Here is a 26663-nt window from a genome sequence, read left to right on the forward strand (position 1 = left end):
TGCAATTTCATGGTGAACAGTTTTCCCGGAACCAGCTCATTTTGTCACAAAAATGACTAAAAAACTTGAGCTCACCTGTTGCTGTATAACGGGATGGATTCTTGCTTAATGTGAGCGGTAGCCGGTTGACATTTATATCATCGGATTTAGGGGAAAGGTTGCCTGAGGCGAGGACATTGTGTGCTGGTTTGGGTGGACATCCGTGGGAAAGATAGGATCAATTTCAGCTGAAGAGATGAAATTCTGACCAGATTTAATTTGTCAAAATTTGGAATCTGGTAGTGGAACTACTAAGTAAATTTAGTTTCCTACGTGTCAGGGGATAGTCTTGTTTTGACTAAGGACAGTCGACGTAAGAGGAACGTGACAAGGAAAGTAATAAATTCTCGACTGTATCTTAGTGTCGCAACATTTATTCGCGTAGGCTACGAGAACTTGACGCCAGGACCCACAAAATCATTCTTCTTCTTCCTTTTTCTGACCCTATCAACTGTTAGTCGATTTTAGTCATCTTTCTGAGTTTTTTGCAAAATATATTTAGTTCACTATGAACTTAGTTTTCACAAGAATGAAAAAAAAAACAATATATATACACTGTTTGTTAGATCGTCAAATTACATCTTCTTGCATATCCATAAAGACGCCATACAGTGGGAGGAATGGGATCCGTGAGCAGGGCAATTAGAGATGTAGGGAATGGAATTCCATGGCGGCGTAAACCATTATATAATTTATCTCGTTCTCTGTCGAAATTAGGACATTGTAAAAAGAGATGTGTGGCATCTTGATTAACTTCTCCGCATGTGCAGGCTTGTTTCGTTGCAATATATAATCGTGCTAAATGTTCATTAGTGCGAACATGACCTGTACGTAGACGTATTATAAAAATAATAACTGATCTTGGAAGATTATATGAGTAGTACCAAGGTTTATTTTGTGAATGTTCTGCAAACCATTTATATGTATTGCCCGCGGATTGAAATTGTTCCATACACCACTGTTTTAATCATCTCTGAAGTTTTTGTGCTGTGTCCTGTTCATGTGTGTTCGCCCCCCCGCCCCTATCCGTTTTATGTAACCTACATTCCTCAGCGTCGCAGCCAGCCAGAAGTTGAAGAAAAGCGACATAAAATAAAGGGAATGCAAAATTTTTCACAATTTTATGGTCTTTTTTGGGGAGGGAGGGATGGTAAGTTTACATTCACCACCTCTGGAAAGTTTACACTTCAAACTGACGCCGAACGCGAAGCATTAACGTTTTCGCCTTGTACTTAAAGGATCCCGAGTTCAATACCAGGCGGAGGCACATAATAATTCGAATTCTACTTTAAACTGTAGGCCCAGTCCCGATTAGCGTATCTTTGCATAAAGTGGACTTAAAATAAATTTTAAATCAGCTCCACATTGACAGTGCTGGATGATTTTGATTTGATTTATCATCGGTTTTATGCCACTTTTGGCTAATCGCGACGATAAAATGAGTAATGAAATGATGATACATTCAAAGAACACGCAATGCCCAGGCCGGGAGCCCTGACGTGGTAGCGCTCCGTGCTTAACCATTCTGCAACGGAGTTCGGCGATAATTTTGCATGATCCTCCCACATTGATTGATTTAGTTCGTTTTACTTCGCTTTTCTGCTACTTTTGGCTAATCGCGACGATGAGTGATGACTAGACCTCGGATTTTTAGGTTCCATACATACATGCTTTTAGTTCTAAAAATCCTAAAATAGGTCTAAAAATTCGAAATTACGTCCTAAAAATCATAAGTTGGGCTAAAAAAATCTTGAAGTAGGTTCAATGAAACTTAAAATAGTTCAAAATTCCTGAAAAATCCTGATTAGGTATAGTCACAGGCAATGATAATGGGACACCTATATCCTGGAATACGCACTACCTTGCATAACGTTACGTGTGTTGCCTAACCATAAGGCGATGGCAGAACTTACCGTTGGAAATTTGCTATTAAAATCCACTCTTCGCCGTATAGTTAGGCAAAAATCTTTTTTTCATCTGAAGCACAGTCAACTTCTGCAATTCTGTCTCTGAGGATCATCTTATATGCTGAACATAATATTTCAACAAAAACATAGTCAGTGGTGCAAACTTCAATGCTGAAATGTTAGTTTGCAAGGCGTGAATGTCACAAAGTTCCAAAGTGACGTGAAAGTGAGCAAGACCACACAGATCAGACCACTTTGGATTGTACAGGTAACAGTGGCACCAGACATTTTGCTTTGTTTAGAGCTTTTAAAAATCACCATGGACTTGGAGGAAGGAAAATCGACAGAGAGTTCGTCATTGAATTTTTTTTCGTGACCAAACAAAGCAAATGCCTCTGTGTGACATAAAAATCCTGTAAAATCTTTAAAAATATATAAAAACATAAAAAAAGGCTTGATTTAGGTGCACAAACCTAAAATAGGTTCTAACAAGCAAAATAGTTTTTTTAGGCACTATAAAACTTCATCAGTCGTTGCGTTTTTTGACGAAACGCTGACAATTTATTATTTTTTACATACCTGTAAAGGAAAAGATACGTAGAAAAACTAAAATCCGAGGTCTAGTGTGAAATTGATGAAGGGACAATCAAAGAACACAGAATGCCCAGGTCGGGATTCGAACGCAAGACCACTAGCTTCATAGCGCGTTGTGATAACCACTCCCCCACGGAGGTCGGCCTTCCCACATTGTAAGCTGGCATTTAAAAAAAAGAACTAACAGTGGGGAATAGGTGTCGAGTTGGCAACATTGCTTCCCTCATCTCGCGCCAGGTGGTGGTTCCGCCTACGCTTTAGCGAACGCTAGAAGTGGCGCTGGTCTTTCAGCTATGCAGTTGCCGTGGATCTAAATTTGGGTCGCGCGAGGAGATGATATCCCAACGTGCCACCATCCGTTCCTTCGCGTGAATCATGGCAAGGTCGGAGATCCTCTGCCATGCGAATGATGGGCAAAGGCATCTTGTGACGTCACGTGGCCTTTTCCGCCGAGAGGAAACGTTTCCGAGCTTACCAAGCCGCTCTGTCGGTTGCTTTGTGCTCTTTAAACCCAGGCTTTGTGATTAGGATGGCTTCAAGTGTATCAATGGGTATTCATTCAAGCTTTATTCTCAAAGACCAGGGAGGGGAAGGGGCAGAATTCCCACTGCCTGAAAAACTTCGAAGATCCATGAAAAATAATCTGTCAAGTGGAAATGTCGAGGAACAGTGATGACATTTTTGCCAATATCTGCCCAAAATATAATACCGGGTGTCCCAGAAGTATTTCCCTGATTACAAACTTTATTCATATCCTCTATATGCAAGGTAGAGATGTGAAAGTGGTGCCAAAATTGGAAAACTAACCAAGTTTTTTTGTTGCAGGTTTGAGTAACGTGGCTGTGATGTAGCAGTGTCAGTGCCCAGAAAACCGGCAATGTTCACAAATCAGGAAAAAGCTCAGCATGTCCTCTCGTATCACGAGACACGGTCACCAATAACAGTGCAGAGGAACTTTCAAATGTACAGAATTCTTTCGTCTAGAATATCTGTCATCAATAAGTTCGTATTTAAAAAATGGAATTTATCTTCATTCCCAAATCCTGTCAAGTCCAAGGAACATTGTATGGAAAGATGCCACCCGATGCCAAGAGCATTAATTCCGGATTCCTTGGCACTGGCACTGACACTGCTACACTATAGTGGAACCACAAGGAAAGAAACCTGCGCAGACCCCATCGCGCTGGCGGGTGGGGGAAAAAGACAGGAGGAAGGAGCCTCAGAGCGGCCAACGTCAGTGTTGCCAGACCTATTGATTTCTCGGTAGGATACCATAATAAACTATTGCTATGGCCCCTCCGACGGCCTGCTCAAAAACAAGTTTCCTGGTCACCTTACTTGAACATGGAGGGGAGAGTGGAACTCCACTCAGGCAGGAAAAGTGCTGTTTGAACTGTGAAATTATGCCAAACGATGTGCTAGGACATTATTATTATTATTTTATTACTATTACTACATTACCATGGGCGTCCGGAAGGGGGGCGTGGCCCCCCTGGAAAATGAAAAAGTCAACCAAAAATTATATATTTTTCACATATAATTTCATTTCAGCTGCAATAATGTGTGTTAATTATTGCATGAATATGATACATTGAAATTTAAGCAATTTTTTTTGAGGGAACAACACTATTATTGGAGAAAATGTTCCTTCTTTTCCCCCCCTGGAAAAAAATACCTTCCTTGCCCCTGCCTGGAAAAAATCCTGCGGACGTCCATGTACATTACTATTTTTAGATGGTTGTATTTTATCCCACCCGAAAATCTATTTCTATTTTATTTATTTTACGTCGCTTTTGTGCCTCCACGGGTAAGTACGACAACAAGGATGAATGAAAAACTGATGAAATGAATGAAGTGACACAAACACAGTGAAACGTCCTTGCCTTACTAAGTAGAAATACTGACTTCGTAGCATGGGCAAATTATTTTATATATATATATGTGTGTGTGTGTGTGTGTGTGTGTGTGTGTGTGTGTGTGTGTGTGTGTGTGTGTGTGTGTGTATTATATATTAAATGCAGCAACATAGAGGCAGCATAACTGCGAATAAAGCATGTGAGTGTTAATAACAAAAAAAATGCTAGAGAACGAAGCGGCATAGTTCAATTACAAAGGAAATAATGCACCCCCTCCCCCGTAGTTGCTTGGAACTTTCATCGGCTTGAAAATACTTAATTTTCTATCCTTAATATACTATTCTATACTTAAATACTTAATTTTCTACAAAATTATAAAGCGGCATGGACGTCCAGAAGGAAGTGCAAGGATGGTCGCCACCCCCTTCCCTTCTGGAAAATGAACGTTGACATAAAAGTACTTATTATTTCAGGCGTATGAGTTGATTTCAGTCACAGTAATTTACATCCATTATTATAATAGAGATGTAGGAACGTGATAATTTCAAACTCAAGTGGTGTTTTCTGAGAGGGCAACATTATACGGGGTAATATGCCTCGTTTAAAAATACATTGTTTCCCCCTCGCTGGAAAAAATCTGCAGACAAAATCTGCAGACATCCTCTTGCCCCCCGGTGCGCACACCTATGCCGCCCCCGAGAAGGTCCTTCATCCGCTACTATTAGATCATCTGATTTTGTAGCAGATCTTCTGGTTTCCCAAGGAACAATCTCCCGATTTTTTCAAGTCTGACCTGGCAACACTGCCCCGAGCACCGATAACGGCAGGGAAGATGCGCGAACGCTTTCCAGGGAAGGTTTTTTCCCTTGTGGTCGAGCTATACAGCCACATTACTGAAACCTGCAAAAAATAAACTTGGGTTAGTTTTCCAACATTTTGGCAACACTTTCACATCTCTACATTGCATATAGCGGATATGAATATAGTTTGTAATCAGGCAAAGACTTCTGGGACACCCGGTATTTCATTTAGGAATAGCCTCAAAATTCCGGATAACGGATTTTAAGTTATCCGATATCCGTTTCGGATGCAACAGATAATCCGAATATCCAGATAGAACAGATTTTATGAAGGATTTGTAGAATATCCGTAAAGTGAAATACGAAAACGATAATTAACATAAAATGTGGGTAGCCCGTATAACGAATAAACTATAAAATTACTCGGCTAATTCAAATATCTGGATAATTCGTATATCGGATATCCGGACAATTCAGATATCCGGATATCAGAATATCCTATATCCGCTATTTTATCCGGATTTGGCCATCCCTAATTTCAATGAAACAGAAAATTTCTTGTACTGCCGTTGCTTCCTACAAACACAAACCAAATATGGTTTATTCCTGTTTTTGCATGTACAGCAAACCATTCTCGAAATATAGTTGTTGTTTTTTTTTTTTTTTGTTGTTGTTGTTGTTCATTTCCTTTATTTTCCTCCTCTTTTCTGCCACTTTTGGTCAGTCGCGATGAGGATGATTGTATTGTCATCCATACCATTCATCCTCATTTTCGCGATTAACCAAAGTGGCAGAAATGCGAAGTAACATAAACCAAATAAGTCAAAACGAGCTAGTTTGATTTCAAGAAGGTTGAAAATACTTTGCTTAAAATCGAATTATACATTATAAGGTATGATAGTACGAAAGTGTTATAACTAGTTGTTGTACCAAGTTGTATGAACGAGAATTAATAACTGGGAAATAAGAATGGAATATAATTTGACTATTCAATACGTGGCCTCACAGAATGCTTGTTAATTTTCTTAGAAAATGCCAGCGTGCATATTAAGATGGATGAAGGTAATTTACTACATAGAAATTGCGGTCCGTAATAATCTGGCAAATTTCTAACTCATAGTAATATAATTATACAATCATTCTAAGTGAGTGTACCTACAAATGAATGTGGATCTGAAGTATCCGGGACTCATACTCCATGATTACGAAGTGCTTCCCAATGACATACTGGTAACGCTTTTGCCTTGTAATGACTCGGTTCCGGATTCGATACCCGGTGAAGGCACATGCACAGTGTGCACTTTAAACTTGTGTCCAGTCTCGATTAGCCTATATGAACGTAAGGTGCACTTAAAGCACCAACTCAATCAATCAACCCTATATGAACATAAGTGGACTTAAACATGATTACAGGGGTAATAAGATCTGAACTACCCAGTTTTTTTCCCCGCTGAAGTGAGTTTCTAAAAACGGCTATATCTTCGGATCAGAAATTGCTTAAAAGTTAAGAACAGGCCTTTCAGTACTTGAGTTTGTTCTTCGTGACGGCATCACGCGACCAGCATCTTTCTAAGACGAACAGCGCCTCTTCCAGCTCATATATTTGCCGCGTGGGATGAACGAAATAGCTGAGGGAGATGAGTGTGGGGGAGGGAGGATCGACCAAGACACCCACGTTCAGTCGCTGCTTGTTTTCGATGGGAGGAAAACAGTCTCCTTCCTCCTTTATGAAATGGAGTCGCCACTACCACGGTTCCATATATTTCCTGCAACGTCGTTATTATATTCAGGATATCTGCCGTCAGGAATTCCTAGGATTATGAGTAGTGAGTGGAACTTTATGTGCTAAAAAAACTCAGAAATATTTTTTTTTATGTCTCATAAATGTTGAAAATATGTGATAAAAACAGGAAAATATGTGACAAAAACAAAGTATTACATGCATTTTAAACACCTGAAATCAGTTTCTAAATGCTTACCTCTTAGTGGGTTATTTTTTGGAAGAATTGCAGTGGATCACCATAGTTTTTTTTTTTTTTTCCAAATTCTCCATTGTAAATCTGTGACGATTATCTCTAAAAAGCATCTTATATTGTGAGAAAGATCGGTCCACGTCACAAGAAACAATTCTTGCATATTTGAAGTACGAATGCCACTAACGTTGAAGTTTTCCAAAGCTTCCTCTTCCTCACCTCCTTCCAAAACGCATGCAATTTGGCACAACGTTTGAAAACCTTGGTTTTTCCCAAAAATATATGTACATTTAGACATTAGCACTTGTGCGTTAGATCCCGTGGGGGTAATATTTTCCCCCAATAGGATCGTAGGCGAGGCGCCAGAAAATAGTCTGCCAGCCAGCGTGTTCAAAGACAAAATAAACCTAACACACTCGATATGAAAAAGGTGCGGAGAATAAACCTTTTTTCCTTCGAGGATTGCGAGGTAGCTGAAGACAATGAGCGATTTTATGTATTTAAAGTGAAAATTCGCAAAATATGTATTTACATACGGAAAACTGAAAAATGTGTGTTTTTATGTAAAATAAAATTTGCTGTGTTGACATATAAGGCTATGATCAGAATTTTGGCAAAAACGAGGGGGTCTATCTTATCGCAGAAAAAACTTTTATTTACCTAAACTTCCGTTCCCTAATTCTGAGGATCTGCTGTCGGGGAATTGAACGTAACGTGACCTCATGCGAAATGATCCCTCAAGCGAAACAAACGAAATATTCATTCATCTTCGGGCAGGCGTGGTACGGAGACGAGCTAGGAAGTTTCTCTTTTGAGGTCTCGTCTAAAGAAGAAAATAGTAGTTTCGTACTTGGGTCTCCTTTCGACATCTCAACCATAGGTCTGGCTCTCTCGTTTCGACTTCTCGACACCGGAACTTGCTCCCTCGTCTCGACACCTCGCCCCTCGGGGTTGCTTCTCGTATGCGTCCGAGTTTTGAAATAATATATACAAAAATATGTATGAACAATTATTAAAACAATGTAGAAACAATGTATTTACTTTTCAAATTAATTAACAGAGAAACTACTTAACCAGGCATTCACCTCGCCTGAATGAATCGAAAAGGAATTTTCTTTTAGAAAAAATTCTGAAATCTCGAACTTGATGAGAATCTGGCATAGCATGTCCCGGTTTCATGTCCATAATTCTTCTATCCTTATTCAAACAGTACTCTCGGACTATTTGAGACAGACCGAGATTTTTCTCGTCTCTGTGATAACCATATCTTTGAGAAATATTCATTTTTTCTACAGTGGGAATCATAAGTATTACCAAGCAAATTGTCCACCACCATATTTGTTTTTCTTTGTTTTGCGCAGTGAGAGCTTCAGGAATTTAGACAAAACTACAAACAAGGTGCTTACAACCTCTGTACCAACATCCGTTAAAAAAAGAATCATTTTCTTAGACACGTAGGATGCAAGAAAAAAAGGTCAGTGAAAATAGACATGGACAATTTACCGAGTAATACAGGGTTTCTATAAATTAGTTATACAAAAGTAACCGTTAATTGTGAAGAAAGTGTATGTGTAACAGAAATGGTTTATACATCAATGAATACAGCATATCTTCAAGATTATTGTCGCACGTTGTTAGTTTCAGACGCCGCCACTGCAGGCGTGAGCATTTATCGTACTCTCTATCTGTGGTTACATTAAAGAATTGTTCCAGGACGACCAATCCAAGTCGGTACTTGTGTAAGATAAACAAACGCTCACGCCGCCACTGGAGGCGTGAGTTTGAAACTAACAACTTGCGACAAGAAACTTGCTGTATTCATTGATGTATAAACCATTTCTGTTACACATACTCTCTTCACAATTAACGGTTCATTTTGTATAAACTAATTTATAGAAACCCTGTACTTGTACATTTCGTTGTACATAAATAAACAACTTGAACCTTTTAACAACACATGCGTTTACTGTGTTGTCACTATAAACTTCGTGGCTAGTATTCAAAACATTGGCATGTTCAAAATTTAGTGGTTACATTTTTTTACAAACTAAACAATGGGAACTTTTCAGGCAGTGCACTGTAATTGAAAGACTGGACTAAATCTTCAACATGTTTATTTCTAGTGTACCCACATATATCAACCTTCCATGGGGATTGTCATGTTTTGGTTCATGTGTTGTTCATATGTTCAAGAATGTTAGGGATGAACTACGAAATTTGCTTGCCAATTAGCAATCTTCATAATTTAGCTTCGTTTATATATCTTAATGTACCAACCTCTGAACAAATAAACTATTATTGTATTCCGAAATCCTAAGTGTTTAGCAAGTTTAAATTAGTCTTGGGGGTATTCAGATGATACCAAAGTGTCAAACTCATTTCCACGTAGTACACCCTGGACTGCAATTTGCAGACTCGCAAGGCTCTGGCGTCTGGAACCATGTCTAGTATAATCTTCGACTAAACTTGTGTTGTATGCAGTCCATATGTGTTTGTGCTTCTCCCTTCATCTATTTCATCTTCTCACCATTCATCCTCATCTTCACAATTAGCCAGAAGTGGCTGAAACGCGAAGTAAAATAAATCATTAAAATAGCTTTAATTTTGATTGAATAAAATGCTATAATGTTCCATTGTTATGTAACTGATTCCAGCAATTTATTCGTAATTTTCGTACTGCAGGAAGGGGTGTCGTGTAAAGAAATTTCTAGATAATGAAAATGTAATATTTCACCCATAATACTCACAAATCAAGTGTTTGCACATAATTCCAGGGTTTCTATTTTCTAACTAATTTTGACGTCAAGATGTCGACGTTGTGGCGCCCAAGACATTTTTGCGATGGCGTATTGGTTAGAGCACTCTGGACGACATAAATGAGCGTAGGAGTGAGAGGAGATGGAAAAATTCCTAAGCTTCTTGCCTCGCGACTGGGCTGCTTTTTTAATGCCAAGACAAGAAAAACGTTGTCTTTGTATGTCTGTTCGCTCCTTCTCTCTCTCTCTCTCTCTCTCTCTCTCTCTCTCTCTCTCTCTCTCTCTCTCTCTCTCTCCCTCTCTCTCCCTCCCTCTCTCTCTCTTACCCCTCCCCAGCTTCTCTACCCAGTCTGAAACAAAAAAAGAAGCAAAAGAAAACGAAGAAGGCAAACTATGTCTGGAGTCTCAGAGCAGATGAGAGCAATGTTGCTAACTCTAATAATTAAACCAAAAAGCTAGTTTGTATCAGCTTCAATTACTTTCGAAAATATGCTTCCATACGCCGAAGTACATTATGAAAATATCCATCAGATTTCGCACCGGAACCCATTTGCAAATTGTTTTTTAAAGTCCTGGTTATGCAGAGTTGTTTTGCCCTGCTAAATCGATCACAAGGCTGTACCTTTCTACATTTTATTTAGAGTTGCATCCAAAGGCGAAACGTATTTGCTCGTTCTGCCTAAATGGAGTTAAGGCTTTGGAGTTAAGGCTTCTGAGGGCAATATATTGGTTGAGGGTACTGGTGGCGTTACATGTGGTCAGCACCATGTTATTAGTTACAGTGTGTGTGTGTGTATTCGACAGGACGATTCAAAAGTCGGACAACATAGGAAACCCCATTGTTAGTGCAGATAGCGAGAAATGGGACGAGAGGAAATGTGTGGTTTTCAATATAATGTCCTTGAATTTTAAACGTAGAATGCACCATTGAAACTATACATTGGTACAGGCACGGACATTTTGAGTTCTAACAATGGCATTTGACTCTCAATGGAACCGTTACAAGCCAGAAGTGTCCGTGACTGTACAAGCCTCAATGAGAACTGAAAATGCCTTGTTTCCACATGCTTCGTCCTTAAATGGACATTTACGTTATCGCAAAACCGTACTGTACAGCCAACGGAAAAGAAAATAGTAGGGAACTGTCCATTGCTAGTTGCATTCTACAGGGTGGGTCAAAAGTCGCAATACACCTAAATAAAAGAAGCTACTGTGGGGATAGGTGTCAGTGAGTGTTGGATATGCGTGTTTGGGGTGGGGGAAAACTTTATGATGAGGTTGATCTTGACGGCCGCCATCTTAAGTCCGCCATCTTGGATTCAACTTCATTTTTTTAAATGGGAAGGGGGTCGTGTGACACATAATTTTAGGCTAGAATTTTGTCAGGAATTAAATGGTGTTGTCCATTTTGACGTATCTTTATTCGTGTAGGAGTTACAAAGGTTTCTATTTTCAAGTTTTGAAAAGTGGCACACTTTACATGATGTGTTTGATGTGGCCTCCTTCATGCTGGACAGTCATTTCCATTCTCTTCTGCCACTCCGTATGCAGACGTAACAGGACATCTGGTGTAATAGCCGCACATGCATCAATGATCCGCTGTTCCAGGTGGCGAAGATCATTGATTTTGACCGCATACACCATGGCTTTGAGGTGGCCCCATGGGTAAAAGTCCAGGGGAGTGAGATCGGGGGATCTTGCAGGCCACTCCACTGGACCTCGACGGCCAATCCAGCGCTGTGGAAACTGTTCGTTGAGTAATCCACGTACATGCAGACCGTAGTGAGGTGGTGCCCCGTCGTGCTGAAACCATAAGGGGAAGTCACCATCCTCCGTCGCTACGAATGGGAACACCAGCTCCTCCAACATCTCTTTGTAGCTGTCGGCATTCAAATTGTTGTGGATGAACACAGGACCAATGACCCGTGTTCCCCAGATCCCGCACCACATCATGACTGGTATGTCCAACCATCTTGGATGGATCAGTCCAATGTGGGTTACTCTCTGACCAATAACGCAGGTTCTGCTTGTTAAACTCCCCGTTAACGTAAAAGTTAGCTTCGTCCGTAAAGAGCACATTATGGGCGAACTGTGGGTTATCTGCAAGCTGTGCTGTTGCCCATTCCGCAAACTGAAGCCGGCGGTCAGGATCGTCTTCAGTAATAACTGCAGCTTGAATGGATGAAAATGATGTGTCTTCAAGATCTGGCGTATGGAGCATCTGCCAACACCAGTCACATGAGACATGCTACGCACACTCCTTGTGGGACTGAGGGCGAAGCTACTTAACACGGCGATGGTTGTCGCCTCATCTGTTGATGAACGTGGCCTCCCAGACCGTGGCGTATCTTTCACACTCCCTGTGGCAGTGAACCGGGACAGCAGTGATGCAACTGTGGCGTGGGAAATTCGATGTCGGTCTGGATGGCGAGCGTTGAAATCGGCTGCAATGGTGCGAGAACATCTTTCCCCTGATATTAGGATGAAATCAACCCGTTCATCGTCGCTTAGTTTCATGTTGTCCTGTCAACCTGCAACGAACAGAAAACCTTTGTATCTCCTACACGAATAAATATACGTCAAAATGGACAACACCATTTAATTCCTGACAAAATTCTAGCCTAAAATTATGTGTCACACGACCCCCTTCCCATTTAAAAAAATGAAGTTGAATCCAAGATGGCGGACTTCAAGATGGCGGCCGTCAAGATCAACCTCATCATAAAGTTTTCCCCCACCCCCAACACGCATATCCAACACTCACTCACACCTATCCCCACAGTGGCTTCTTTTATTTAGGTGTATTGCGACTTTTGACCCATCCTGTACATCATGTGTTGTGTTAAGTAATGGAATTCTGTTGACGTTTTTATTTCAATTCAAGATCGTCACATTGTTGAAAACAGATTTATGAAAATGGTGATGGACAATTAGCCTACTATTACTTTTGCCGTTGGGTGTACCGGGTAATTTAAGAAATGGTGACGATAATGGAGGCAAAGTGAAAAGCGTTATATGCACATCCCTCGCCCCACCCCTCGACCCCTAGACAAGGCAAAGCACTCACAAATGAAAATCTGGTAACGCCTCCGTCATGACATCAATCGGCCCCTGCTTCCTCACAGAAAACTACAGAGGACACCATGCGACATTATCAGTTGACACTACAGACATTCGTATGTGGGAACAAGGTATTTTCTATTCACATTGAAGCACACACCAATTTGGCTGCATGTCCTGTGTAAGATTATTGTCTGTCTCTGTTGGGCCTCTTTCTTCAATTTTACAGTGAAGTCACATTGAATTTTCCTTATTGTTGTACTGGTCTATGAACGTTCATGTGTTTAATACACGTGCTGCTTACTATTCATTCACACTATAGTTAGTTCTGTCAGCCGTCTGAAGGCAGAGAACACATTTAATTAGCCTAGTTGCACTGAAGTTAACGGGACATTCAGACCACCATGTACTCTGAAAATTCAAACCAACTTTTTCCAATAACTTTCTCCACTTTCAATCTTTTTGCTAATAACGAAGTTGCTTATTTTGGGTGGTTCAAATTATTCTTTGCACTTCTCCATGTTGTTGTTCGATGCAAACACATGCATTATCAAGATAAATTATATTTATTCCAAACTCAAACAACGTAAAACTTTACATGCTAATGAAACCACATTCCACATTGTTTGCACAGACTATTGCATAGCCTTTTTAATTATTTTTTTTATTGGCATCTTCCTCTAGGAGGCAGCACTACACACATAGCTTATTGTTTTCCTCTTAATACATACTTCCTTGTATGCGAATATTTTGAAAGCCTCATTTACATTTGGGGGTCACCCCATTTTACGTATTTTTACGTTTCGCCGAATGGCCACGTAAGTGGAGGAAATGGTAATTTGTTCGCTATTCTCGTCACAGCAAAAACAATTTATGGACATATCGAAAATAGAGACTGTAGAATCCCCCGACAAAAAAATCAGGATTGGAACTTGCTACATAAAATCAAAGAAGTCTTAATATATGTCATGACAGGCAGCGCAGTGCTTCATGAAGTGGCGAATAAATATAGACCGAACTGGACTGTTTGCCGTCACTGTTATGGAAATTACATTGTGTTGTTTTCAGGATCTTTGAATATCAAGAGGACTATAATTCAATCTTTTAAGGGATTTTAGATGAAGTAGCCACGCATAAATAACATTTACGCAGCTTTTTGCAAATATCTGTTGCTTTTTTCGGAATACTTTGCCTCTTATGAGTAACCACAATTTACATCATCTAAAATTGCTCACTCAAAGTTTGTAGATCATAGATGAAGCGGTCCTTTTCTGTTAGATAAAAGTGTGACAAAAAGAACCTTATTAAAATGTCAACACCATCTACCAAATAATACCGAAGTTGTTATATCTGTTACAACTGGACGCGTTAAAATAATACCCGCTCTCTAGTCCTCGATGCCTTGATGAAAGAAGGCGAAATTAGACAATTCTGTTTGTAGTGAATTTTGTCGTAGGGACCCACAGATCAAAGTAGCAGCAGAACGAGCCTACATGTTCCAAAACTCTGACAAAAGATGAATGTCACTTCCATCACAATATGCTTATACTATTGTTATTCGGATAACGTTGAGATGGACCTGAAGGAAATCGGTCAAGGTAGAAAGGATTGGATTGATCTTGTCCAGGAAAGGGACAGATGGAAGGTTTGTCGTTGCTGCAGCCAGAAACCTTCGGGTTTAAGAAGGCTAGGGAGTTAGTTAGTAGTTCTCCATTCTTAATAACTCGCTATGTATTAATCAGACACATGCGTGCCATATAGTAGTGATGGAACGCTCCTTGAGTTACTTATCGTAATCTTTCTCCATTTTATGCCTGTGAAACTAGGTTAGCTTGAACATCCATCGAATGACAAATATATTTTTAAATGATTTATCCTCGAAATCCTCAATTTCTGTAATAGTGTTCCTTGAAGTTCTTATCATTTCCAGGAGAACGAATTAAGCATTTGAATTTGGAAATGGGGAAAAGTGCGTGTATTTGAAATACTGCATATAGAATGCTCAACGTACTTGTAATCTATACAGAAAAACATAGACACATTATGCAAATCGCACATAAACGCTCGTATATATGAATGAAAATTGCACTCTTCGAATCACTGTTGTGGTTGTTACGTCGCCACGTTTTGGCTAATCGTGTCGATAAAAATGGATGTTGATTAGATGAAATGAGTTTTGGCTAATCGTGTCCATAAGAATGGATGTTGATTAGATGAAATGAATAATGGACACACACATGAACAGGTTATAAAACAGAGGATTTTTCTGCTTTGAATTCAAGCGCCAGAGCCTCGTTGGCTTAGCCGTGGAGCACTATTTGAAATGGAGGTTGACATTCCAGAATCTTTCCAGACCACCCCTTGCATTCTGAAATTCCTCTATGGAAATTGTTGTTTCGGGTAAACAGTTCTGCAACGGAATTTTTATGTTGTTTTACCTCAAAAACAGTCTCCCGTTGTGCTGGTAACGAAACACTGTGGAAGAACCTCCTCCATGCTTGTTAACTTGTGTAGTTGGCAACACTGGCAATGTTGGAGATGATAATTTATGTCTTGTGTGCAATGCTGCGTGTTGCTGTATTAGTATTACCGTCAACTAGCATTGCACGATGTGAAGTTTCCAAACGCGAGCACGTTCGTTGTATTCTCTGAACGAGTTTCTCTCCCCGCGTGAAAATCAGGATGTCTTCTTCCGCCATTGCGTCATTTCCGTCATTCCTTCCCCTCCTGGTGAACGCAGCGCATTCAGCGCAGGAATGTTGCGTTCCTTTTTTGTTGGAGTATGTGAATGTATATACACACTGCCGTTTCCTTCGCACAATGTAGACTTTGAAACCTGCAGCTGCAAACAATGTCTCTCAGTCTTTATTTACACAAGAAGTTTGTTTGAAGCCCATTTTTTAAGCTTCAGAGAGGCTAATCGGGACTGTACATACAGTTTAGCTCCCTAGATAACCTTCCGCAGTCATCAGCAGATGCTCTGTCACTACCTGATTTAAGTCTGCGTTTAGTGCCGTATTAATTTAATATTTCTCCTAAGTATTTGAATTTAGAAAGTGTGAGTTGTCTAATTATGGAGTTCACACTAACCTAAGAAACTTAGAAGAATTAGGAAAATCAATCATTGAAAATCATTGAAAAGTCAGAGAATTCCTTAAAAACAATTGGGGGGGCGTGGGGAGGAGCAGTTGCTCCCCATTTTTTGAACTCTCGCACTATTATTATTATTATTATTATTATTATTATTAAAGTAGGATTACACTTAAGCTTACAATTTACTTTACATTGATTCAGTAACTATAAAAAACAGCTTTTTGCCCTACATGAATTAATATATAGTTATGCTATTTGTTTATAAGTATACATAATATGGAATATTATAAATTTATAAAGCTAATTGAGAAACATAAGAAATAGAAGAAAATAAATATTCTTGCAACTACTTTGTATGAAGGAGGCAATGAGGTAGATGCGGCTTCGTAATGCTAAGCCTTGTCTACCAAGAAAAAGTAACTGTCTGTGGCCCCTCCCCCTGAGTTTTAGCACCCAATCGCCGCTACTGGTAATCAGAGTTACGGTAAGTTAAAACAATCGAAATTGTTATGGAAATTCGTAGCGTAGCGTCGAAACAAGACGCCAAACAGAAAATATCAAGGAGAGTAATTTCTCTCAATAACCTCTATACTTTGTGAAGTTGCAGAGGCGTCTCGTGAACGCATGCTGCGCATGCGTCACTTGTGGAAAAAAGGACAGCTTGCTCTGCGACGACATTCATGAGCGTTTCTACATTCTAATGTCTTCATATAGAAGTATTTATTTTACACCAGAGCGCTGAACTAAGCTTTATTACATTTCTTGGATCTGAAGTGAAAGAAAGTAATAATTCTTTTCCCACAATTGACGCATGCGTCACTTCAGATCCAAGAAATGTAATATAAGATTAGTTCAGCGCGCTCGTGTAAAATAAATACTTCTCCTATATGAAGACATTAGAATGTAGAAACGCTCATGAATGTCGTAGCAGAGCAAACTGTCCTTTCCCCCACAATTGCCGCATGCGCATCATGCACCGCATGCGTTCACGAGACGCCTCTGTTCATGAGTATTACCGTGCAAATTGTCCATCACCATGTTCATGCACTTTATTTGACCCAATAAGAGCTTCAAGAATTAAAAGAAAACTCAAAGCAAGCTGTTGGCAACTTCTGAACCAACATACATAAAAATCCATCGCTTAAAACACACAGGATGCAAGAGAAAAAATCATGAAAATAGTCATGGACAATTTGCATGGGAATACTCATGGATCCCACTGTACAGTGACAGGTTGGATATGAACGAGACGGTGCTTTTCAATCGTTTACGTTAATGACGGTGAGTTATAATAGAACCGCACACAATGTCATGTCTGGATCTCGAACTGTTCTCCTGATTTTTAGGATGTCGTATAACGTGAGTAACCTCCTAATATTTCAGACATTAATAAGGCCACGAAAGCTTCATATCGCCATTACCATTTGCGCTAGAAACTAGTAATAGTTTTCCTCACGATGCAAGGAGCACAGGTTGGGGTATTTCTAACCTCTGAATATGTAAAGTTTAGACGATGTCACCAGTTGTTTCCTTCATACTTGTATTTAAAATAGAAGCATACCAAAACTATCTCGTACGTTTTGCCAGAAACTTTGTTGACATTTGAGGGGCATGCATTTCGTTTCACAGTTTAACTCTATTTTAAGAGACAAATCAAATCGTGCTGGCTTTACAACCGCCATCTTTTGGCTGTTTTAAAATGAATTTGTACGAAATGTCAGAAGGTTAATGCTCGGAGATGCATTCAGTTACATTGATATTATCAAGCCAGGCCTCCCCGAGAGCGTTGTGGCTAACGGTGTAGCCTTATAATGAATGGGGATCTGGTTCGTGTTTATATCAGTGTAAAAACTTCCAACTTTTCAGCTTATGCCATTGTATCTATGTAATATTGTGTTATTGCCTAATGCAAATGTATATTATATGTAATTATTTCTTTCTCTTTGTATTTTCAGGTGCTGGGGAGTCAGGAAAAAGTACAATAGTGAAACAAATGAAGTAAGTAATACTTTCTTCCTTTATTACACAGATCGAAACAACATTCTCCTTATTATTTTGCTTTTAAAGAACGTCTGAGGTAATTGCTCTGTACATAACTCCTAATATCCCCACAATCATCCTTCTAAATGCACACAATTCGATATTCTGATCGATAAAGTAGTCAGTTTGTTAACCAAGTGGAATGAAGATGTTTTAGTTTTTCATTACCAGGTTTCTATATCCAATTGTATCTTTCAAGTTGTAATGGGTCAAACGATAATATTACACTTTGGAACTCATCTTGCATAGAATTTCGGTCTTAAGTTTAATGTCTGTCGGGTGTAAGAGTGAAGTCATTGTAATCTGAAATCTTGTGGAGTATGAATATAGTTCAAATGTAAAGTCCATGGCACTTAAAGTAGCTGCTATATTTATGTTTGACACCCCTTTCTGTTTGTGGATATCTTATAAGTAGAGGCACATATTTTTGGTAAATAAAAAAAGCAAAATTTCGGTACAAAAACGGAGTCGATTTCGGGTTCAAAAGCGGTAAATAAAATAAAATTTCGGTGTTATAGCGGTGAATAATCACATCAAAAGTGCTATATAAAATGACATTTTGGTTTTAAAAAATGTGAATATAATCCCAAATTTAATTTAAAAACTGCACTATTACAAAAATATACGTATCCCTTCTAATAGCACATTAAAACATTACTAGAATATTAAGTTTATTCCTGTTTGAAGGAGTCCATTTTTGCTTCTCAAATTTTTACAGCAGAATTAATCAATTTTCCGTGAATTGCATAACTCACAGGATAATTCAGACTTCAGATAGTGTCGTGTCGGTATATAAACGGTAAATTTCGTGTTTAAGAGTATATTTCGCATTTTGCAGTTCATTCCGCATTATTTCGTGACAAAACAGGGTAGAAAAATGCGCTTCACACCTTTCAGAAACATGAAAAATAAACATTACAGCATGTTATTTCATATTTCGTGTTTTCGTCAAAAAACGAAATTTGCATGCCTCTACTTATAAGCTGGAAAGTTACGACCTGTATATGGGCAAGATAATGACAACTCGTACGGTTTTGTGTACATTAACTCCATTCTTATTGACAATTGGTTTTGTTTTAGATAGCTCCACCAAATGGGGTGCTACTTTGAAGATTTTTTTTAAAAAAATCATCAGTTATAAAATTTTAAATGCCCTTTTCACTTAATATCTTTAGTTGACCTCAGTGGCGGAATGGAAGTCGACCTTCGTGGCGAAGTGGTTAGCAGAGCGCGCTACAACGCCAGGGGTTCTGGGTTCGAGTCCCGGGTAAGGCATGGGTATTTGTGTTCGTCCAGTTGATAAGAAACAAAGAAATATGTAAGAATTGAAAAGTGTAAAAGTGAGAAAAAGAGTGAATGATGGGGGATACCTCCGTGTAGGGGGTATTTCCTTAAAAAAAAAAAGAATGGTTAGCACAGCGCGCTACAACATGAAGGGTCCCAGGTTCGAATCCCGGCCTGGGCATGAGTGTTCTTTGGGAGTGTTACCATCAATTTCATCATATTACTCACCCCTATGTTCGAAAGTGGCAAGAAAAGCGGAGTAAGATAAACCAAATGAGTTTGTCACAGTAGCAAATATCGTACCGGACACACCTTGACCTGCAAAATAATAAAAGTGTTGATTAAACTCAATTAACAGTTGGGATTTTGACAGCACGTTAGCGTCCATTTCGGTGATTTACCGATCAACGTTTAGAACGCTGCTTCGACTTCCCATTCTGTTCCACCAGGCATCTCCCATTTCCCCCTTCATCAATTGCTCTGAACTCACCCCCCTGGCTTGGAAAAGGGAAGAGTCCATTCTTGCTGATAGGGGCGCACGAACATGCATGCTTTAAAAAAAGCATGTATGTGTAACTCCCTGTGTCTGTTAGCATGCGTGCGTGCGTGCGTGTGCACGTAAAGCCAATCTGTCCGTAGCTGTGACGACGCACAGTCAGTGTTGCCAACTCCGGTATGATCCAACTCCTAATGATGCGTCACGCTACAGAAACCTTGGTGGCTGTCAATAACCTGATTCATTGTTTGCGTATGTGCAGCACAGAAGAACGAAAACATCTGCACCATACTTGTGGTGGTGGTAGGGAGGAGCAAAATGCGTGGCTCAAAGTACCAAAAGATTTCGTTAACTCGTAGCAACACTCATAGCCAGTGGCGGCCATTGGCTGCCTCCAATTTTTGCCACTTTTGGTCCCGTATTATGGCCTCTTATGTTAAGCTTTCTGTTCCAATAAAAAAGTAAAGAGTTCTTGCTCCCTCCAGTTTTGGCACACAATCGCTCATAGCAAGAATGACGTTTTGAAGTCAATGAGGAAAATGTGCCATTTAAATGGTACCGGAGACTACCGTTACATGTATCTTCCCGCGGTCACTCTTTGCATTCCAAGGAAGTTTAAAGTCATTTTAAGCCCACTTTATGCTCGGATAGGCTAATCGGGACTGGATCTCTGTTTAAATGGGATACGTACTAACCACTGTGGCCGAGCGCGTTAGATCTCGCCACTAAAATTCCCGGATTCGGGTCTCGGTCTGGAAATCGTGTCCTTTCATCAATTTAATCTAATCACACATCGTTGCGATTAGCCAAAGGTTGCATAAACGCGACGCTAAATAACAAATAAATAATCGTACAATAACAATACATAACTCCATCTATGAAGCGCTGCGGAGGAACGTGTCACCGGAATGAATCGTACGTCTTTGTAGCCAATGAGTCAAACGTCACACAGACTATCGTCTTACGTCATCCGGAGATTAGAGCGCCCTCTGATGTCACACGGAAGGAAGAATAATGAGTATAAAGAATCTTGCGGGAAAAGGAAAGGAATATCCTTCAATTTATTTCCTTTACGACCGTCGTTTGAAGTGGAATCTCTTTGGTCCGTGGTTTTTAAGACTTTTAAATCAGATGTAAAACTGGCTCTGCCGTATCAGTGCAATTATCACAGAAATTACGCGAGGTAGGCAGTCTGGTTAAAACTTAAGAGAGTTCCTGGAAATACTTGAAACTGTCAAAAGTACCTTCCCTGTTCCCAACAGATGAGCACCCTCCCCGATAGCGTAGTGGTAACGTCGTCACCTTAATAAGGGGCACATAGTTGCGGATCTCACTATAAACTGTAGGTGCGCCAGCTCCCCGTGGCGAAGTGGTTAGCGCATCGCGCTTCGACGCCAAGGGTCCTGGGTTCGAATCCCGGCCTGGGCATGGATGTTTGTGAATGTCCATTCATCAATTTCATCATATCATCCTCATCTTCCCAAATTAGCCAAAAGTGGCACAACAAGCGAAGTAAAATAAACCCAATCAATCAATCAAACTGTAGGTGCTCTCCTGATTAGCCTTCTGTGCATAAAGTGGACTTAACAACAAAATCTAAAAATAAAACTTCAAAACCCAACAGATGGGACAGTGGAACACAGCTCGGGGATAGGTGTACGGCGTTGCTACGTTTGTGTGTTTCAACGTGCCATCCCCTCGCTGTCTGTGTTTCCTTATGAACTACTTCCCTAAGGTGAGAGCAACGTATGCACTCGAAACGTTGGAAGCTAACGCCGATTTAACCTGGTTGGTAGCCCGAGAATATCTGTTCGAATCACGTCGCCAGGAAAGCTACGATTCCTATTTTATACTTAACGGAAGTGAATTCTCTGCAGACCAAAACTGCCCTTTCTTCGTGGGTGTCTTTAGAAGAATTTCCACTATAAGGGACACGTGGTGGTATAAGGGAGAATTCACACCGAAGAAACACGCGACATGCAACATGCGACACAAGTGTTTCACACCGAAGAGACAAGATGCACGCGGCAAGCGACACTGGTTTCTTTGCTCAGTTTGCATGATGGTACCGATATAATTGCATTAATCAGTTTATTAGTCACCCGAAAATAACGTAACAAGAGACATTGCGACATGTAAATTGCGTTGTAAAATTTGTGCAAGTTATTGAAACTTGGGAGAGGCATGTTGTGCACGAGAAAACTGAGAAATAATATGCACTGACCTCAAACTGTATACGTTACACTTTTCAGCCTGAATAAAGGGAATACCTAAACACTAGAGAAATGGTTCTCAACCTTCGTGAAACCATGTCACGGTATTTTTTTTTAAGTCAATGCCCTTAGCAGAAGAATTTTCCTCGTAAATCTTTACAGTATTGAAGATTTTATGCATGAATTAACATGTACCTATGAAATTAAATATTGATAAATAAATTCTAGCATAATCATAAGAGTAATAATAGTTTGATTACGTGTGTAGGATTGTTGACAAATACAAAAATATGGAACACAAAGTGGTAACGTCGTCTCCTTGTAATTAAGTGATCCCGAGTTCGATAACCGGGAAGGCACCGGGCAGATCCAGTTCTGATTAGTCTATTTCTGCATAAGATGTACTTAAAAAACGAAAACTCACAACTAAAGTATGACATTGGGATTATGATAGTTGTCAACCAGTTTCAGCAGAACATTTCGGTGCTTAGTATAGTTGATACGAGGGCACGGTATCGGGTCGCGGCCCGGCGGTTGAAAAACAATGCACTAGAGTACTTTACCATGTTGACTAATATATTTTGGACTAAAGCGTCTCCATAAGCTGACATTTTCAAATTAAAGCAGTCAGATAAATGGCCAAAACACGTCCTCTTTTCACGACGTTGAAGGCAAATTACAGCCGATAGATAACTGCATTAAAAAACTTGATAAGGCGAATGAACGTTGTGTTTAAATCTTAAAACATTGTTAAAACATTGTACATATCGATACTTTATTATATCAACAAATTAGAGGATCAAACATAATGCAGGTTGGGCTCTCTTCTAGAGTCTAAATACAGCTCGTTGGAATGAAGCATTCGCTGCGCATGCGCGAACAACAAACTGAAGCAACACGATGCACGGTATTGAGAAAACGTCACAGTCCGAGAGGCACGTAAGCGACACGCGACACGTGCATCTTGCCGTGTCTCTTCGGTTCGAAAGGTTGCATTGATTACTTAGTGTTGGCTTCCAAGCGACTCGTGTTTCGTGTTGCATGTCGCGTCTTTCTTCGGTGTGAATTCTCCCTAAACTCCTCTACAAATCTGGACAAGATTGTGGGAAAGATGAGGTCAGACTATAGTAGAGACTCATGTTGTCTGTAAACAACTCTTTCAGATCGGACACTTCCTCCATTTCAAAATGGTCACAATTAGGACCCACAAGTATCTTCGTATTGGGCAAGCAGAGGAAATTAAAATAAAAAAGCAATAAAGAGAGAGTGGGGGAGAGGAGAGAGGCTGACTGAGAGGCAGGTACACTGACAAGTGGGAGGCTGACTGAGAGGCAGGTACACTGACAAGTGGGAGGCTGACTGAGAGGCAGGTACACTGACAAGTGGGAGGCTGACGGAGAGGCAGGTACACTGACAGAGGGAGGCTGACCGAGAGGCAGGTACACTGACAGAGGGAGGCTGACCGAGAGGCAGGTACACTGACAGAGGGAGGCTGACCGAGAGGCAGGTACACTGACAGGCAGAGAGAGAAAGATTTAGAGCTTTTCGGTACCTAGGTTCTTTTCTTGAAGCAGTGCATATGAACAAAATTAGAACTTTACAGTTAATGAATGACGGTTACCGTAGTTTTGGGTGATAACCCCTCTTAAACGAATCACTGAACCTAAGGAATGGATGGATATTTATACTGTTCATATTCCTCATGTTCGGGCGTGTGCTTTGACGCGTATACAATTGGAAGAGATTCTGTGTGTAGCTAGATTCATCTCCCACAAGACTTAAAATAAGCCTTTGGAACATTGTGATTTAGGAACTAGGTTAGAGAGCAAAAGAGCCCAGTTAGCAACAGTGGCGTTACCAGAACCACAGACTGAGGATTCCGCCGAAGGGAGATGGATAGTTCATCTCATCCCGACCCGATCGGTTTCATATTTTATTACTCTCCCTGCCTCCACCGCATTGGCTTCTGCTTGTGCGTGTCTGAACGTACAATAGCTACGAACATAGCGAGCCTGTTGTACCTTTCTTGTCGAACAAGTTGGTCCCACTGATTAACCATGCTCGCTCCTGCAACCAGTTATCGATCAGAGTCGGTCTGAGCGAAAGTCCGCCATGTTGGACACATTTGCTGGCAATCGGGCAGCGAATTTCTCTCTGGGAGAGTGGAGGAGTTATTTTGCATGCAGCGCGATGACCAAGAGCAAAATTAAACAGAATTTCGGGCTGCAGAGGAGCAGGGCAGGACTTGCTTCTGGAGGCAGAGGAAACGTTTTGGGGTATTATCGACTGTTCCAGCCGGGTTCAACGGACGAGGAGACACGTCACACGACGTAACGCCCACTCCTCGATAAGGAACAGAGGCTTAGCACGAAGGTTGGTGGTGCTTTCATGAACCACACAAAACCCCTAGTGATAACAATGATAGCCTGTGTCTCCGTGGATGTGCGGTTGGTTCATTTCTAGTGATCTCAGACATTGAGGATACGTTATTCAGATTCTTGTTAGGTTGTCTGTCTCTGTGTGCGCGAGTGTGGAGAGTGGAAGGTAGGAAGTGAGAAAGGGGAAAGATGCACAACGGGGAGGGAGAAGAGGCACAACAGGGTGTGAGGGAGGGAGAAGAGGCACAACAGGGTGTGAGGGAGGGAGAAGAGGCACAACAGGGTGTGAGGGAGGGAGAAGAGGAGGCACAACAAGGAGTGAGGGAGGGAGAAGAGGAGGCACAACAGGGTGTGAGGGAGGGAGAAGAGGAGGCACAACGAGTGAGGGAGGGAGAAGAAGAGGCACAGAAAGGAGTGAAGGAGGGAGAAGAGGAGGCACAACAAGGAGTGAGAAGAGGAGGCACAACAAGGAGTGAGAAGAGGAGGCACAACAAGGAGTGAGAAGAGGAGGCACAACAAGGAGTGAGAAGAGGAAGCACAACAAGGAGTGAGAAGAGGAGGCACAACAAGGAGTGAGAAGAGGAGGCACAACAAGGAGTGAGAAGAGGAGGCACAACAAGGAGTGAGGGAGGGAGAAGAGGAGGCACAACAAGGAGTGAGGGAGGGAGAAGACGAAGCACAACAGGGTGTGAGGGAGGTAGAAGAGGCGGCACAACAGGGTGTGAGGGAGGCAGAAGATGGAGGCACAACAGGGTGTGAGGGAGGCAGAAGATGGAGGCACAACAGGGTGTGAGGGAGGGAGAAGAGGAGGCACACGAAGGAGTGAGGGAGGGAGAAGAGGCGGCACAACAGGGGGAGGGAGGGAGAAGAGGAGGCACAACATGGAGTGAGAGAGGAAGAAGAGGAGGCACAAAAAGGAGTGAGGGAGGGAGAAGAGGAGGCACAAAAAGGAGTGAGGGATTGAGAAGAGGAGGCACAAAAAGGAGTGAGTGAGGGAGAAGAGGCGGCACAACAGGGTGTGAGGGAGGCAGAAGATGGAGGCACAACAGGGTGTGAGGGAGGCAGAAGATGGAGGCACAACAGGGTGTGAGGGAGGGAGAAGAGGCGGCACAACAGGGTGTGAGGGAGGGAGAAGAGGAGGCACAACAAAGAGTGAGGGAGAGAGAAGAGGAGGCACAACAAGGAGTGAGGGAGGGAGAAGAGGAAGCACAACAGGGTGTGAGGGGGGCAGAAGAGGGAGGCAGAAGATGGAGGCACAACAGGGTGTGAGGGATGGAGAAGAGGAGGCACAACAGGGTGTGAGGGAGGGTGAAGAGGAGGCACAACAGGGTGTGAGGGAGGGTGAAGAGGAGGCACAACAGGGTGTGAGGGAGGGAGAAGAGGAGGCACAAAAAGGAGTGAGGGAGGGAGAAGAGGAGGCACAACAGGGTATGAGGGAGGGAAATATGGAGGCACACGAAGGAGTGAGGGAGGGAGAAGAGGCGGCACAACAGGGTGTGAGGGAGGGAGAAGAGGAGGCACAACAGGGTGTGAGGGAGGGAGAAGAGGAGGCACAACAGGGTGTGAGGGAGGGAGAAGAGGAGGCACAACAGGGTGTGAGGGAGGGAGAAGAGGAGGCACAAAAAGGAGAGGGAGGGAGAAGAGGAGGCACAAAAAGGAGTGAGGGAGGGAGAAGAGGAGGCACAACAGGGTATGAGGGAGGGAAATATGGAGGCACACGAAGGAGTGAGGGAGGGAGAAGAGGCGGCACAACATGGAGTGAGGGAGGGAGAAGAGGAGGCACAACAGGGTGTGAGGGAGGCAGAAGATGGAGGCACAACAGGGTGTGAGGGAGGGAGAAGAGGAGGCACAACAGGGTATGAGGGAGGGAAATATGGAGGCACACGAAGGAGTGAGGGAGGGAGAAGAGGCGGCACAACAGGGGGAGGGAGGGAGAAGAGGAGGCACAACATGGAGTGAGAGGGATACAAAACAGTGCGAGGGATGGGATAGAGATGAGTGAATAACTATGCACACGCACACGAGAGAGAGAGATTACCATTACCATTCACTGCAGATGTGGTGGTAGATGCACACACAACGTAAATAAGGCAACGTGGTAGAAATTCCACGTACACATGACGCTAGAAATAACTAGAAAAATCTTCGCAGGCGAGAAATCAATCTTGCTGTGA

General features: G+C 41.5%; 1 protein-coding gene across 2 annotated transcripts in view; it reads left to right on the forward strand.

Annotated features, from left to right (window-relative positions):
• Galphao (G protein alpha o subunit) overlaps nucleotides 1–26663 on the forward strand; it is a 285136-nt gene that overhangs the window by 65513 nt on the left and 192960 nt on the right. For both annotated transcript variants that reach the window (XM_083138944.1, XM_083138943.1), the window contains exon 2: nucleotides 18034–18076. In XM_083138944.1, the coding sequence (XP_082995070.1) occupies nucleotides 18034–18076 (43 nt within the window). The remainder of the gene's footprint in view (nucleotides 1–18033; nucleotides 18077–26663) is intronic.

This window comes from Lepisma saccharinum, chromosome 17 (assembly GCF_977018435.1).
Source record: "Lepisma saccharinum chromosome 17, izLepSacc3.1, whole genome shotgun sequence".
In the NCBI taxonomy this organism is placed as follows: Eukaryota; Metazoa; Arthropoda; class Insecta; order Zygentoma; family Lepismatidae; genus Lepisma; species Lepisma saccharinum.